Source organism: Gadus chalcogrammus, chromosome 3, assembly GCF_026213295.1.
Source record: "Gadus chalcogrammus isolate NIFS_2021 chromosome 3, NIFS_Gcha_1.0, whole genome shotgun sequence".
NCBI classification, from domain to species: domain Eukaryota; kingdom Metazoa; phylum Chordata; class Actinopteri; order Gadiformes; family Gadidae; genus Gadus; species Gadus chalcogrammus.
In genome coordinates, this window is record NC_079414.1 from 26,531,429 (window position 1) to 26,548,928 (window position 17,500).

At 46.6% G+C, this 17,500-nt stretch overlaps 2 protein-coding genes across 2 annotated transcripts in view; both read right to left on the minus strand.

The window, feature by feature from the left end:
* The window catches only part of LOC130380136 (neuronal acetylcholine receptor subunit beta-2-like), a 5,488-nt gene extending 252 nt beyond the window's left edge, over positions 1 to 5,236 (minus strand). Inside the window, exons 1-5 of the mRNA XM_056587319.1 lie at positions 5,099 to 5,236; positions 4,798 to 4,842; positions 4,317 to 4,426; positions 2,244 to 2,767; positions 1,284 to 1,786 (exon numbers count right to left, since the gene is read on the minus strand). Coding sequence (XP_056443294.1) covers positions 1,284 to 1,786; positions 2,244 to 2,767; positions 4,317 to 4,426; positions 4,798 to 4,842; positions 5,099 to 5,176 — 1,260 coding nt within the window. The 5' untranslated portion in view covers positions 5,177 to 5,236. The remainder of the gene's footprint in view (positions 1 to 1,283; positions 1,787 to 2,243; positions 2,768 to 4,316; positions 4,427 to 4,797; positions 4,843 to 5,098) is intronic.
* Positions 5,237 to 17,431: 12,195 nt separating this feature from the next.
* Positions 17,432 to 17,500, minus strand: part of LOC130380138 (E3 ubiquitin-protein ligase RNF38-like) — a 17,769-nt gene continuing 17,700 nt past the window's right edge. Inside the window, exon 13 of the mRNA XM_056587320.1 lies at positions 17,432 to 17,500. This exon is cut by the window's right edge and continues 463 nt beyond it. The gene's annotated coding sequence lies outside the window, so the exon portion shown is untranslated.

Consider the following 17,500-nt stretch of genomic DNA (forward strand, 5'->3'; position numbering starts at 1 on the left):
TTATCGTAACCTAACTGGTACCATGGAAACCAGTAATTAACCACCTGCACGTTATAATTATGCCATCAATGTTACATGCATACCAGTTAAAGGTCATTAAAGGTTCTATGGGTATTGCATGTGTACAGAGTTTGAGGAATAATGAACAGGGTACGATAAAGCTCATAATGTAGAGAGAAGCAGAGATGATTATCTCTAAACCATAGACTTACACCTTCCCCCTCCCTCTCTCCCTCCCCACACAACCTCCTCCTCCTCCTCTTCCATTTCAATAAGCCTCGTACACATCTCAGCACTAGTCCACTGCACTACTTTGAATTCCTCCCCCCTCCTTACTTTTACATTCAGGGCATTTAGCAGACGCTTTTATCCAAAGTGACTTACAATAAGTACATTCGTCAGACGAAAGAGAAACAACAATATATCGCTGTCGGCACAGGATGGGTGTTTATAGAACCAAGTGCCAAGCGCTAACAATCACTAGGTTAACCCATTCCCCGTATACAACAGAGATAGCTCGGATAAGATGAAAGACGATGCTAAGTACTATTTTTAAGTGTCAGGACGTACAACATACAATAAGTGAGAGGGGTATATTTTTTCACATTTAAATAAGCCTCATACGCAACTCAACATAACTCCTCCCACTACGCTCCTTCGACTCCTCCTCCTCTTCCTCCTCCCTCCTTCCTCCTCCTCTCCTCCTCCTCCTCCTCCTCCTCCTCCTCCTCCTCCTCCTCCTCCTCCTCTTCCTCCCTCCTCCCTCCTCCTCCCTCCTTCCTCCTCCTCCCTCCTCCTCCTCCTCCTCCTCCTCCTCCTCCTCCCTCCTTCCTCCTCCTCCCTCCTCCTCCTCCTCCTCCCTCCTCTTCCTCCTCCTCCTCTTCCTCCTCCTCCCTCCTCCCTCCTCCTCCTCCTCCTCCTCCCTCCTCCCTCCTCCTCCTCCTCCTCCTCTTCCTCCTCCTCTTCCTCCTCCTCCCTCCTCCTCCCTCCTTCCTCCTCCTCCCTCCTCCTCTTCCTCCTCCTCCCTCCTCCTCCTCCCTCCTCCTCTTCCTCCTCCTCCTCCTCCCCCTCCTCCTCCTCCTCTTCCTCCTCCTCCCTCCTCCTCCCCCTCCTCCTCCTCCTCTTCCTCCTCCTCCCTCCTCCTCCCCCTCCTTCTCCTCCTCTTCCTCCTCCTCCCTCCTTCCTCCTCCTCCCTCCTCCCTCCTCCTCCTCCCTCCTCCTCCCTCCTCCTCCTCCCTCCTCCCTCCTCCTCCCCTTCCTCCTCCTCCCTCCTCCCTCCTCACCCCTTCGTCTTCGTCCTCCGTCTTCATGTGCCGGGCGATGAACTTCACGCCGTCCACCGCCTCCTCCAGGTACGCGTCCCACCTCGTCGCCGCCCCGCCCTCGGCCCCGCCCTCGGCCCCGCCCTCCCCCGCCCCGGCCCCGCCCCCCACGGCCGGGACCCCGCCCGCCCTCCAGCCGTACCGCCGCGCCGCCTCCTCGTTGGCAAAGCAGGCGTCGCCGTCTCCGGCCCCCCCGAACCCCAGGCCCAGCCGGAGCTCCGGGGGGGGGTCCCGGCCCCCCTCCAGGGGGAACTTGTGGGCGTACTTGCGGCGGAGCCTCTGGCGGCCGCTGGAGTTGCCCGGGCGCCGCATGAGCAGGAAGGCGGGAAGCCGCACCAGGAAGACGCTGCGCACCCAGGGGGGCATGTGGTGGGTGGAGGGGGAGCGGTGGTGCACGTTGAGCACACACACGCTGGTCACGATGGAGAAGGTCACCAGCACCATGGCGAACATCAGGTACTTACCTGGGGGGGGGGGGGGGGGTGGGGGGCAGATGTAACGGGACACATCGGGGGTTTATAGAGGGAATGTACACACAAACACACACGCATAAACACACACACATACATATATAATATATGCATAAACACACAAACATACGTCTGCATACACACACAAATACGCACACATGAACTCACAAACACAGAAAACACCATAGCCAAAATCAGGTTCCTACCAAGGGAATAGAAGAGAGCAGAAATACACAAACATACTCACACACACACATACACACACACACACACACACAAAGTACCATCACTTCCAATGCAACCATTACAATCCACTCATTCACCGTCCACTCTCATCCAAAGCCACTTCCAGCAACCTTACCCTGCAGGCACTGGGATTCAAACCCCACAACCCAACCTACCCCCCCACCCCCTCCCCCCCCCCCCCCCCCCACCTCCCCACCCGACTGACCTACGAGCGGCACGGCCAGCGAGGTGGGCGGCACGATCTTGGAGATGAGCAGCAGGAACACGGTGAGCGCCAGCAGCACGGAGATGCACAGCGCGATCTTCTCGCCGCAGTCGGACGGCAGGTAGAAGACCAGGATGGCCAGCGAGGTGATGAGCACGCAGGGGATGATGAGGTTGATGGTGTAGAACAGCGGCTTGCGCCGGATGATGAAGTCGTAGGTGATGTCCAGGTAGGCGGCGTCGCGGGGGTCCTCGTTCTTGCGGGCGGGCAGCGACACGATGTCCCACTCGCCGCTGGGCGTGAAGTCGTCGCGGCTGGCCGTGTCGCTGATCAGCGCCAGGTCCATCTCCGTGCGGTCGTAGGTCCAGGAGCGGAACTTGAGCGTGCAGTTCTGCCGGTCGAAGGGGAAGTCGCGCACCTGGATGGCGCACGCCGACTTGTAGATGGCGGGGGGCAGCCAGAAGATGTAGCCGGTGTGGGAGACCACCGTGTTGCAGTAGGAGACCTCGTACACGCCGTCCGCACTGGGGGGGGGGCGGGGGGGGGGGTGAATGGTGAATGGACTTCATTCATAGAGCGCTCTTCTAACCAGTGGCAACTCGAAGTGCTTTGCAATCGTTACATAACGTTCACCCGTTCATGCACACATTCACACACCGACGGCGGTGTCAGCCGCGCAGGGTGACAGCCAGCTCATCAGGGTGAGGTGCCTCGCTCAGGGACGGACTCGACATTCAGCTAGGAGGAGCCAGGGATCGCACTAGCAACCTTCCGTCGGGGAGCATTTAGGGCTAGGGGTCTTGCTCTGGGACACCTCAACACCCAGCTAGGAGGAGCCGGGGATCGCACTAGCAACCTTCCGCTTACAAGTCAACCCGTTCCGCCTCCTGAGCCACTTCAAACCCGGGATTCATCCCTGGTTACTCGTACGGGACTTGGTTTGACTTCCAAGGAAGTCCAGTGATGTCGGGGTTGTTAGCGTAACCTTCCGCAGGAAGATAGCATGCTGCAATGTTTACTTCATATGTCTGAAGACACTGTTTCCAAAAAGACTGCTGCAGTTTGTGGATAATAGCACTTACATTTAATGTGAATCACATTCTGTTGAGATTAATATTCCCTTTATCTCCGAGAGGTAACTATTATGGAGTAATAAAAATAACCTCCTTTTTCAGAAGAAGCTGAGCGCTTCAAGTATGTTGCATAGCCTCACAATTACGGTTTTATAGTTTGCCTGATCTCTACGTGACTTAAGGCGGCGATAAGTGATACTTATACTTATAGGCACGTAATCGGAGTCTGCTTAAGGTCTAAATTTAACAAAAATAGCATATCAGCCGACAGGTGTCAAACCATCCAACACCATTCTCATTGATCTCCATGGCTCTCTTTCACACTCTCTTTTAACCACTATCTCTCAGAGTCATTATCAGACGAGATGAAACACGTTTGAAGTCACCGAATAACCCTTCAGGGCAGCATCAGATCCTCTACGCCTCTTCTTATTGGCTGGGCTCATAACGATGCCATAAAAGTCAACATGCATCCACCAATCAAAGCCCCTGCTTTACCAGGTTAGCAAAAAAAACAGGAGCGAAGAATTTGTCACGGGCGGAATAAATTGCAATTACAAATCTCCATAGAAACAAAGGCTAATTTCAGCAGTATGCTGACAGCAAAGTGTTGGAACACCTCCGAATAGAAAGAACTCTATGCCTCTTCTATCGTCTCCTTCTGATCCCAGACATACACACACACAAGCAATATGACTGCACATAAATGTGAATTATTTGAATATAGGGTTCGCAGTTTTGTTTAAGAGAAAAATGGATATGTCTTCGATTAAAGGCTGCAAATCTTTTTCATGGCTTTGATGTACTACATTTAACAAACTCAATCACTTACAGTACATTTTTCTTGGGAACGAGAGAGTACATACAGAAAGGGATTTATGATTGGAGTTGTATTGTAGGAAGTCTTGGATGCTCACCAAGCGTGGCGGCATATCATTTAGATCCATTTCCTGAATTGAAAGCTTTTGTGAGGCAGGGTGTGATGGAGTCAGGAACGTACTTGTTGTAGAGCACGATATCCGGAAGCCAGATCATCTTGGCAGGAATGCGCAGCTTTTTGAGGCCTTCATATTTCTCTGGATCCCAACTCAGCCTGTAGTCATTCCACTCCTGCAGAGGCAACACAGGGAGTTATGTGGACTACATTACCCATAAGCATCGGAGATCACACCTGCACTAAGCAGTTTTCAATTCAATTACATTTTATTTGTACAGCCCTTAATCACATTCTCAGAGGGCTTAGCAGGCCTTGCGTTTATGAACCCCCCCCCCCCCGACCCCCGACCCTAGCCCCCCAGAGGGCAAGAGAAAGCTCCCTTAATTAGCCATGAAGAAATCTAGAGAAGGAACGCAGAGTGGGGGATCCCTCCTTCCAGGGATGATCAGGACTGCAATGGGGGCCATAGAGGACATACATTCATACTGTACAGACAGGTAAACATTTTTAAATCATTTCGCTAACATACAAAAACCTAGCGTACCTGAAACAGCCACAGATTGGTCGTCATGATCTGCTCTCTCTCATTCTGCAAACCCAAAGGAAACAAATGACGTGAATCATCATCATAACAATAAAAAAAGTATTAAGAGGTGAAATTATGCTTTTACGACTTTGGGGGGGGGGGGGGGCCTTCAAGCGACGTGATACAAAACAGACCGTTTTTGAAAGACGCTGAAATTGGTTTTGCAGAAATGAACAGGGTGAGAATAATAAGGGGTACTTTTAACAAACAGGCAGGTAACCCTAATCTAGTAGTACCCCCAAACCAACGACCCACTCACCACGCTGATGAGCTGCGAGAGGGACACCTGGATGGAGATGGTGATCTGCTGGCTCTTGTTGACGGCCGGCCGGATCATCTTGTTGTAGCGCTCGGGGGCCAGCAGGTAGTTGATCAGCCGCTCCTCTGCGTTAGGGTTCCCGCTCCCCGGACCGGCCCCTGGAAGCCCAGAGGAGAACCGCCGAGGGAGGCATTAAGTCAGGAGGCATTGCGGGATGACCTGTAACCGAAGGGTCGCTCGTTCCATCCCCGGCTCCCCGGAGTTCAGAGTCCTTTAGCGAGACGCCTCACCCTGACTGCTCCTGACGAGCCGGCTGTCGCCTTGCGTGGTCGACTCCGCCGTCGGTGTGTGAATGTGTGCAGGAATGGTTGTACGTCGCTTTGGATGAAAAGCGTCTGCTAGCTGTTAATGTAAATGTTAATGTTGAGGACATGTGATGTGCTGGATGCATCGTCAACGTGCAGAACCGTGACCCAGAGATACGTTTATCTTGACGCTTTAATCTAATTCATCTCAGCCAAAGGAGACTCAGAGCCACCAAAGCATACAAAAAGAATTGGGTTACGTACAACATTGAGTGAAATTTACGTTTGCAATGAGCAGACGCTTTTATCCAAAGCGACTTACTTAAGCGACTTATTTATCAGAAGTAGGCAAAATAGGCAAAGTAGGCAAAATAATATATCGCTGTCGGTACAGTAAGGATGTTCACAGTACATTTGTCACTCGAAATTATTCGCATTATTGGTGAATCCTAGTTACATCTCAAGATACACGGATCAGTTTGTGAGATGTTCGAGGAAGGGCTCAGGTTTTATACTTTTGGCAGATTGGGAATGGATTCCATTTGTCCACATCACGGAGGAAACCGATCAATAGGCCAAACCTCGGTTAGTGGTCTGAATCAGAGAGCCTTTCCAACACTCAGTGGAAGAAAGAAAAGCAAAATGCCACATTAGCAAGCTGTAGGGTGCTCGGTCTAGTATGGAGAACAGGCCCTAAAGAGAAGGAGGCTGCTTTAGCCTTAGGATCTCTCACTTACAATGAAATGCCAGCGCATTAGAGAGACCAAGCAAGAGAGGCAGAAAGGGAAGAAGTGTGTGTGTGTGTGTGTGTGTGTGTGTGTGTGTGTGTGTGTGTGTGTGTGTGTGTGTGTGTGTGTGTGTGTGTGTGTGTGTGTGCGTGCGTGTGTGCGCGTACATGTGTGATTTTAATACAATTGCCAGAACGAACATCTTAGCGGTCCAACAACTGAAGCTATGGAAGTAATAAGTTTTATTTTTAGCGAGGGCATGGAAAATAGTGGGTGTGAGAGAGAGAGATAGCAGAACAAATTACTAACTACATATGTTAATTTATCACGCACTTACCAGCATCGCTTTTATAGAGCACTTTAATTTAGTTTAATACAAGTCATTACATGAATAAGTGAAAAACCATAAGTGACTCAGTATGAAATATTTCCTTTGGTGCTCTTTAAATTCAGTGTGTTTGTGGTGAGCGTGTATGTGTCTGCATGCATGTGTGCGTGCATGTGTGTGCACGGAGGTATTGAGTGGGTTTCACTGCCCTTCCTTTACAGACAGTGTGTTGTGCATTGACTGTATTTGGTTCATTCAAACCACACCTGACCGCTGAACCAATACACCTGTGCACGGCTGTGTCTCTAATGTCCTTTAAGTGAAATTGTGTGAAGTCGCTTTGGATCAAAGCGTCTGCTAAATGCCCTAAATGTAAACGTTAACTCAGACGTATGTTTTCATGTGTAGTTAACACATTAACAACATCACATGCATTTCAATAAGTGACATGTGCAAAACACTCATGAATAGATCAGTTGTTAGAGAGCGTTGTATTGCATGTACCTGCATGTGTTGCATATTGAATGTGCCTAAACGCGTGCAAGCGTGTGTGTGACCCATGTTCATGTTATGTAGTGTACAGGATTTGTCTTCAATTGCATCGCCAGGCAAAAAAAAAGAAAAAAACATACATACATATAAACGTACATCCACAGAAAACACTCACCCACCCACACACAGATACACACAGACACACACACACACACACGCACACACACACACACACACACACACACACACACACACACACACACACACACACACACACACACACACACACACACACACACACACACACACGAAACCAACATGTTGGGACAAACCAACAGATGTACGGCGGAGCACAGACCACAGTGTAAATAATTAAAGTCGGTAGCCCGGGAATCAAGCTCTGATGGATGCTGCGGAGCAACGGACGACACGGAGGACTCAGCAGCCAGGGAATCATGCTCTGATGAACGGACAGGATGGCACGGTGGCCTGTGTCACTGATGCTCTGCATCACAGAGAGACTCCCTTCGCATCGCAGGTTAACCCAGCAGTGCGTCACTGATTGGACCCTACACTCTAAAGGAGAGGTTCAGAAAGGACAGTATTCACATTCGACTTTCCATTTTCTAATTGTAATATCTAGATTGATTCAGTTAGGTATTTCTATTTGAGAAATAAAATAAACAGATGAAATAATTATTTCGTACAATTATTTCATTATTCACAGTTGAACCCATTTTAAAGTGCAGATAACCAATAATAAACCTCATACAACAATAACAACCCAGAGAAAGCTTCAGTTGCAGGACATGTTGACACAGAAGCTCAGGTGATAGAGTGCCTCAGTGAGTGGGGTTGAATGATTTTGTTATTACAGTTTACATTCCCACTATGTACTTTTCCGTTCTAATTCACTATTCTGTCTGTTCTAGCGTGTTCCGGGTACTAGACTGGATGCCTGGACTCTCCTCATGGATAACCGGCCAGAACCCCATCACCATTTTAATATGATGTGCATGTATTTACCTGTATGTCAATTGTGGCACCCATTGCACTCCTGACCATCCCTGGAAGAAGGGATCCCCTACTAGGAACGCGCTAGAAGAGCGCTCTAGAAACTGCGTTTCTTCTCAAGATTTCTACCTTGCTAATTTCAAGGGAGTTTTTTCTTGCCCGTGTGGGGGCTTGGGTAAAGGGGGGTGTCATAAATATTTGGCCTGTTAAGCCCTTTGAGACTGTAATGGTGATTAAGGGCTATACAAATAAAATGGAATTGAATCAAATTGAAATTGAATTAAACTAAGTGGGAATGTTCTTCTTCATATCACCTATCACCTATCACTGATCACCTATCACCATCATATCAAATCAAGTGTGAGCAGAAGACACAGGCCGACTCAACGACCTCTTCATGGAAACCAGTCGGAGGAAAGCCGACTCAAAGTCTGAGGGAAGATGTTGTTGTTTTTCCGACAAAGTCTGAAAAGTACGGAGTCCCGGGCCGCCGTCGGTGGAGAACGGCCCTTTGTAAATTATGGAAAGGCCATCTGCCGTGTCTTAGAGTAGGAGAACCAGACGAGTGCACACGCACACACGCACACATAGAATCACCCCCACACACACACACATGCACACACACGTGCCCGCACACACACACACAGGACATCCCCAAAGCCTTGGCCTGTCATTCAAGGATCGCTGCGTTTGCCTGGAGAAGACAGACCGGGTAACATCATGCACTATGTCATCGTCAGCATCACCCCCCCCGTCATAACGCTCCTGCTGTCCTCAGAACACACAGGAGAGTTGACTCAGAGGTAGTTCCGTCCTCAGTCCGGCCACAGATTATCATTTTGATTCATCTATTCATAAAACGATATTGAATATTTAATATTGTGTGACTATTATTTTCAAACCGTCCATGGGCAGAATGGGGTATTCTTGCTCTGCCTGCAAGGAAACCAAATAATTGAATCATCTGAAACAGAGCAAATCTATAAAATGATTATGTTGCCTTTATTGACTCAAATGAATTGTTGGTGTTAAAAATTAGAATCAATTATTCCAACTGACTAATCGTTTCAGTATATCACACAAAGTAAAAGTAGAAAAACAAGAGTGGGGTCTCTCCTTCTATAGTTTGTCTACTCTGTGACCAGCACTTTGTATGTGTGTGTGTGTGTGTGTGTGTGTGTGTGTGTGTGTGTGTGTGTGTGTGTGTGTGTGTGTGTGTGTGTGTGTGTGTGTGTGTGTGTGTGTGACCGTGCGTGCGTGCGTGCGTGCGTGCGTGCGTGCGTGCGTGCGTGCGTGCGTTTATATCTTGTCTTTTGCCTGCCTCCTTCGGTCAAGTGCACTCTACCATTCTCACAGATGCTCCTTATAACACTTTGATGGATGCGTTCCGTTTAGGTTCAGCAGTGCACCGGTATGGAGGCAACCAGTCCAGTAAATCTACACTCGCCATGATGACTTATAAAGGCGATCTCAAGTTAAGGTAAACAGGACGTGACTCTCCGCTTCTATTAACGATCAGTTCAGACGGTCCATAGACCTCATATAATTAGCGAATTAAAAGTTTCTGCGCTGGTTTCGTCCGACTGTATGTCTCACTTTACCACAAAATATATTTAAACACTTCATAATCACAGCATCGCATTGCCACCAAACACAGAAAACATGCATGTTACCCATAATCCCAACAACTCATCATCCCGGCCAGAAAAATACTTTTCCTTCTCACCCTGCATCACAGAATGACAAACATTGACATCCCCAAATAAACCCCCATCATTATTCTGTAATACATGATACGACGTTGTTCTACTCACTTGCGGAGGAGAGAACGAAGAGGGGGAAGAAGAGGAGCAGCATCTCCATCTCTTCTCCCGCGCTGTGCGCTCCTCTTCAGGCGGAGAGCAGTCCAACCCAGCGGGTGGGGGGGGAGGGTTTTGGAGAAGTTGTCCTACACCATGTGCGTGGACGATCAATTAAGAGGCGGACGTTAAAAAACTCATAAAAACAGAGGTTGGAAAGAGGGAGTCGCTCCCAACGAGTTAAACGCTTTCATAATGCTGATGCGGGTCTTTATCGTCGTTATGTCGCGTCGTTCTTTCGCGTAGTTGCGTCACGTCGTTCAGTTGTGTCGTTTGGAGTTAATGTCGTGTGGATATATCGTGTCGTGTCGTTATGTCGCGACGTCATGTCGCGTCGTTAGCTGCGGCACGGTTCAAGACATGCCGCTTCAGCGACAAATAAGAAGCGTTGTAATAAATGGAGGCGCACTCTACGATCCAAATCATTCACGGTACAGAACCTCATATATATAAATACTCTATTATTAATATATTACTAAGATACGAATGATAGGAAGGTACCACACTTTGACTTTATTAATCTTTATAGCATTTAGGCACTGAATACTCATTATTAAAATGGTAATGAAAACCACAGACTTGTTTGTCCTCCCCAAAAGCACGGATGACCACCAGTGTGTGAACAATGAGTGGTTTCAGTGGTTGGTGTGGGGTCGCTGATGGTGCCGGCCGAGTGCCGACCCTGTTTCACCCTCCAGCAGCTGAGGCCAACATAATCAAATGATGTCCGCATAAAGCTCCGAGATCAAATGATGAGCTGCAGTAAAGAATAAATCATCAAAATGAAAATCTAAATCTAAAATATATAGACAAACATGAAAAACTGCCATTGAGTCCACACATGAAGGGATTGTCGCGGCACTGTGACGTATGCCCAACGATATCGATCACAACTATTGTTACCAGTCCATGCTGGAAATTAAATTCACTTCATGTTGATTCCGACTTCAAAGTTACTGTCCTACGTTTCAGCTCGTCAGAGCGGCGTTCAAACGCAAAATAACATTTCAACCCCCAAGGTCAGCTGGACAAAAAGCTATCCAAATCAGGACAGAGAATACAAGCCAATTTGAAACCCAAACTATCAAACGAAACGTTCATCCTAGTTCATCGTGCAGTACATGTCTCCAAATGGATGGCTTACATTTAGTGGTCGGACTTCCTGTGTGATTTTCTGGTTCTTCTTCCCCTCTCCCATGGGGGGCGTTGTATGGGGGGGGGGGGGGGGTAGAGGGCCGGGGAGGCCATTCTCTCTGAGGCAGGTAGATGTTTACTCTGAACTTCAAAACTCTATTGAGCAGTAGGCTCTAGGAGTGACCTTTATCTAATGAATGAAGCTGTGACCTTCTGCTCTCTGCTCCTTCTCACACGCCTCTCTCCTCTCTGGATCTCTCTCCCTATCTCTCCGCCTCCCTCTCTCCCTCTCTCTCTCGCCCCTTCTCTCTCTCTCTCTCCCGATACCGCTCTTCCCCTCCCTCCCTCCCTCCCTCCCTTCCTATCTCTCTCTCGCACTCTCTTCTCTCTCTCTCTCGCGCCCTCTCTCCCTCTCTCCCTCCCTCCCTCCCTCCCTCCCTCCCTCCCTCCCTCCCTCCCTCCCTCTCTCTCTCTCTCAGGTGAATATCCTGTATAAATATTGTGATAGCCGGATGTTATACAGGCAGAACCCTCCAGACACCCTTACCTTTGGGGGGGCCTCCTGCGGCTGGTGTGATTCCCCTTGAATCTCCAAGGCTGGAGGGTCTTTCCTTTTACCGACCTTGTTTGCAAACTCCTTTCTACTAATGTTTCATTTCCTTCAAGGTAAAGTGTGTGCTTTTGTGTGTGTGTGTGTGTGTGTGTGTGTGTGTGTGTGTGTGTGTGTGTGTGTGTGTGTGTGTGTGTGTGTGTGTGTGTGTGTGTGTGTGTGTGTGTGTGTGTGTGCGTGAGTGTATGCATGTGTGCGTGCTTTTGTGTGTGTGTGTGTGTGTGTGTGTGTGTTTGTGTGTATGCATGTGTGTGTGCTTTTGTGTGTGTGTGTGTGCGTGCATGCAGGCATGTGTGTGTGTGTGTGTGTGTGTGTGTGTGTGTGTGTGTGTGTGTGTGTGTGTGTGTGTGTGTGTGTGTGTGTGTGTGTGTGTGTGTGTGTGTGTGTGTGTGTGTGTGTGTGTGTGTGTGTGTGCGTGTGTGTGTGTGTGTGATATCTCTGGATATTGACAAACCCTCCTTTTACCACATTTATTGTTAATATCCAAACCATGTTAACAGTATCTTGTACACTTTTATGTTTTCTCCCCTGCTCCATTCACACTGGGGATGGAAAATTACATATACGTCAACAATTAGCATATTCAAACCAATGAGGTGTGGACACAACCTCATTGATACATAAAGCCGTCCACCCTAACCGATACCGGGCTGGAGAAGAGACCATAAATCGTGAAACTAACACATTACTCCCTCATGCCTCACTAGAGGTGTCAGCGCTACAAAATGGAGGCCAGGTCACCGCTAAGTAGCTATAGCGCGTCCAAGCTAACAACAATATTGTGAGCAAGCAGCTTTTTCCGTCCCCGTTCTCCTTTATTTCCTCGCAGTCCTTTTTACCTCCGCACAAGAATAGATATTCATGCATAGATAATAAGATGAATTACAGGAGAGTTAATACACGCGTCAGGGCAATGTAGGGCAAGGTCTAGTCAGTGCTGTGATTATAATTTAAACAGTGAAGGGAGCGCTAACAATAGCATGTATGATGTAGCAGCACGCTACAGTAGCATAAGTCAGGGCTAGGGGGCTAGGAGGGCATATGTTGCTGTTGTAATCTTTTTTGTGCTGAGCGTGCATGCTAATGAGGAGTAGCTAATTATCATTAGCATGAACGCATAAGCATGATATGGAGAAGATATTCTTGCTTTCTGACGCATCCCTAGTCTTGCATTCATGCTGAAGCTGCTTTGAGAAGTGGTCAGCCAATCACAGATCATCGTTTCAACACATTCCACTAAGACTGAATAATGACTCATAATTATGTTTATCATTTTCTCAGAATGAAAAATCACATAAAGACTATTGATAAACTCTCTCCCTCTCTTTAGAAATGCTTTGGACTTGACAACAGAATGTAAGTAGGAGTTGGGCACTCATGAGTAAAAAAGTATGAAACTGCATGAAACACTCACAAATGCATGCACGCATGCGCACACACACACACACACACCCTTGGCAGCTGTGTGTGTGTTATTAGGTGTGTGATTCTAATGTGTGTTGGTTGTCATGCATCAGTGATTTCTGGGGGGAGAAGTCCATGCAGCAGGCAGGATGGCTTTGTTGTTGTTTACTGAATATGTATACGGTGAATATGTATTTTGAACAGTATGAATATGGATGAACTCATCTCCATGGTGCTGTTCTATATAGGGGGAGAATGTGTTGCTGTCCCAGACCATACTGCATAATTGGCACCCAGTGAGTCAAAGTGTGTGTGTGTGTGTGTGTGTGTGTGTGTGTGTGTGTGTGTGTGTGTGTGTGTGTGTGTGTGTGTGTGTTTCAGAGTTTGCTTGCTTCCCAACTCTGATTCCGATGGCGTGTTTGAGTCTGAATAAAAGCTGATCATTTTGATCATGTTTTTGTGTGTGTGTGTGTGTGCTTGTGTGTTACCTAAATCAAGACACTACACTTCACAAGTCACTATATCATAATACTCTTTTTAACGGATAGATTTTCATCCATTAAAATTCAGCCTTTTCTCCCAGTCCCAGGTATTAGACCGATACCAGTGTGGGATTGAACCTCAAGGGTCCCATTGACCTTTAGGTCCTGCGCTCAGACTCTGATTGTCTTTTGGTTCCCATCAGCCCGCTGCTTGACCAGTGACCAGCAGCTGTCTGGTCTTTAGTGCACCAGTCTGGCCCCATCAACGTCTCAAGCCTCTCCACCCAGTCCTTCCTGTAAGGTAGGCAGACCGACGTTAGGGAATGACAACCCGCCTCCCTGACAGTCGCTGTCGGCTCATATCCTACTGGCCTTCAATCAATACCCAGATATCGTATCACAACAGGTTATTAGATGAACAGGTCGGTTTGATCAAAGCCTTTCTAAAAAACGTTGGCGTTAATTCTGCCAGCATTTCTGTTCAGGCATATTTTTTTAAGATTAATTTGAAAGATGAGAGATTAAAAACATTTCATATGTCTCAGAAATACTTTGTTATTTTTCCCTGGAACCATCCTTTGCAATTTTCCCTTCTTCGATATTGCCCCAAATGATGTTAGGTAACCTTGATCTGGATAACGTAGAATCCAAAGGGCACAGGGAAGGTCTTTCAAAACGAACCCCAAAACAGTATCAAAACAACAAGCTTGTGTGAGTTACTGAAGTCCGTTGCTGCCACCTAGCGGCAGGGCTAGGCGTCACAACTAATTAAAATATTTTTTACATATTGCCACTTTTCTTTTGACACAGAATGAATTTTGCTTCCAATATTTTACATATTCAACCAATATTTAATACAGTACATATTTACATCCTCAAATAAAAATAGATCCTGATCTTTCGCTTATAAAAGGAGTATAACAAATGTACTGGACTGTATCCCAAAATGGCCAGAACATGTCATCAAAGATTCAGGAAACCTGCCCAGTAGAAATACTCGGTTCTCAAAGACAATGCTAGTCTGTTACCTTTAAAATAACCCTCCCAGGTTTACATATTGATCTTGTATAACGTACTGATATTTGTATCCCAATAAAAAAAATATTCAAATATATATATATATTTGCATATATATCCCTTCCAGGTCGGAAGGTTGGTTTTTGTTGTGATGTACTTTCCTCCAGTACCCAAGGTTGTTGAACTAATTGATTCACAAACACGGCATCCAGTCCCCAGTATCCAGCAGCCAGGGAAACACAAACAAACAACGGAGGCTTTACTAGAATCTACCCGCCATAACCAGAGCCGTGCTGAAACAAGATGCCACATGAGCTGCTTTCAATCAGCAAATAAATATAAATAATAAAATACTATTTATTTAATACATACACAAAATTAAATGAATTGCAAACGTATACATTAGCTGATTTACCTCCAGTCAAAATAGAATAATTGCGCTTGGCTCATGTTGCTCTTGCATGTCTAAACCTGGCAACCCGTTTCATTCTCATATTTGACCGGTGACACCAACCTGGCAACCCGCGTGAGCGTCATTGGGAAGGCGACGCTCTCCAATGTTGTGAATTCTGACTACAGTACCCCTTTAAACCGCTGGGTGTCACTATTGAATATTCTAACTTTGAATGATTACGGTTTATTGTTGTTTTTTTACGCTTTGCTTTGACACAAGTTCACAACCCCAAGAAATCAAATCGATCACACAATATAATAGAAGAAGACGTTATACATTTATTATTGAACCAGCCTTTCAAATTCAAAAGACAGGGATAAAAACAAAAACCGGTAAACCCAAAACATTGCACTACTTAAAGCATCACTAGTAATAACTCTCATAAAAAATTTACAAATGTATGTTTTGTTAAAAATTCATCATCATTATTTCTGGTCTTCAAATGATTTTGGTTACTGATATACACAATCGAAACCACTTTCACTGCATTTAACAATGGGGGGCCTTCCATGTATCCTTTTTAAATCGTGAACAAAAAAAGAGAGAAAAAATAAGATGGAAATGTATTATACAAAAAAACGCGGCATATTCAGAAAAAAACGCATAAATAATGGAACTGAGGTAACTGCTAGCTTACCAAGCAGGAGGGAACCGACTAACATAGGAAACAATGCGGTGACATTAAAGTAAGAGTGATTACCATGGTAACAAAAAACGACCTCCGAACCCTGGGAGAGGAAAGAAATTAAATAAGTACAACGTATTTTCGTCCGACACCATGGATACCGCAATATTCCACACAACAACAACACTGTAGAATAGTTATGAGCCGACCACCGAGTCACCCGTCTCGGTCAGACTATGCTGCGCCGGGGTTCAGGAGGACGGGCCCACCGCGGAGCCGCCGATAGGAGGCAGCGACGACCCCTACCCAACACAGACTCTTTCATTTCACCTTTTTAACACCGCAGCAGACGGCGCACTAAAATAGCCCACCTCGTGCAGTTTCCCCTGTCACAGCTTGCCAATCGTCGCACACAGCTAAACACCCATTTCGATCCAATATGTGTGTCGTTCTGTCGATCACTAGATGATTATTAAAGATTCAGGTTGTTGTTGTAGGCCTACTGCAAACGAAAATATACTGTTTCTGTGAGACGATACGGAACACGTTCACACGCTAGGATCCTCATTGGAGGGCGTCAAAAAAAAAGAAGGATTTTTAGACAGTAGACCCACACACACACACACACGCGTTACACAGGGCAAAGTTCAGAAGTAGACCCTCATCCCTGCTTTTCGTCCAGGACTCTGATGAGAAAAACGGACTTCTGAACGCCCCAAAATATCAGTTCATATAACAAGAATCAGGGGGGAAATATTCAGAGAAAAAAAACGTATTCAGAAATAGATCTACAAAGTTGTGAGCTATGGTGTATTTAAAAACAATAAAGTGCTTAAGTATCCAATCCATCGTCAGAGAGAGATCCGCTTGGAGAAAGACAAAAAGACGTGTGCTCTGATGGTTCAAAAAAATATAAACACTGCGAGAATCTTCTCTCTGTCGCACAGAGACAAGCCTAGGTCTCTTTCAGCAGGCACATCCAGGGTCTTCACGCCCCTCCCAATGTAGGGTTGGGATTCAACCCCACTGAGAACATCTGGGGGAGAATGGCGAGGGTCTATACTGTTTGTGTGTGTTGTGAAGACCGATCAAAATGAAGGGGAGACTGCAGGATAAGCATGGTTTAAGCTGTGGTGCTTTTAAGTTTTGAAGGAACGTAGAGGTAGCCAAGAGAAAACATAACCGCGCATCTTCACCTGTTGCTGTGACCGTAAAGTAATAACATGGCACCCAGACCTAATCATACACCTATCACCGGGGAATCTATTGGTAAGACGATGGTTGATGTAAGTTGCTGTAGTGATGTGGGTGTGGAGTAGGAAAAAACAATAATAATCAGCGGAAACTGATAGCAAATCCTGGTTGAGAAGGGGACGCGATAAAATAAAAACTGGATTAATCTGGAGCCCTTTAAGTGAAGCGAAGCCATCCGATCAAGCCACAACCATCAGAAGTACAACGGGAAATCATTAGTAGAAAAACGGGAATTCAAAGAGATCAGTGTACTATACCGCATGACTACTGTATAAATAACATGGTTGAGTAACACACACACGCACACACACACAGCTCGATCTACCAGGCAGTATACAGTATTTTTGTTGTGACCCCACAATGTTGCCACACAAGGAATGTTAACCGACAGAACATAAAACCCCACAAGCCGTGTGAAACCGGACATACAAACTGGCGATGTGTGATCAATACTTTACCGTGATCATAATAATAATAATGATGAAAATGTCAAAACTCTTTGGATTTCCACATCTGTCCTTCGTTAGTTCACACTACCCCAATCACAGGTCATTTTGTTCTTAATAAGAGAAGATTGCATGTCCACCTGCAAGTTTTCATTAGTGTGTGTGTGTGTGTGTGTGTGTGTGTGTGTGTGTGTGTGTGTGTGTGTGTGTGTGTGTGTGTGTGTGTGTGTGTGTGTGTGTGTGTGTGTGT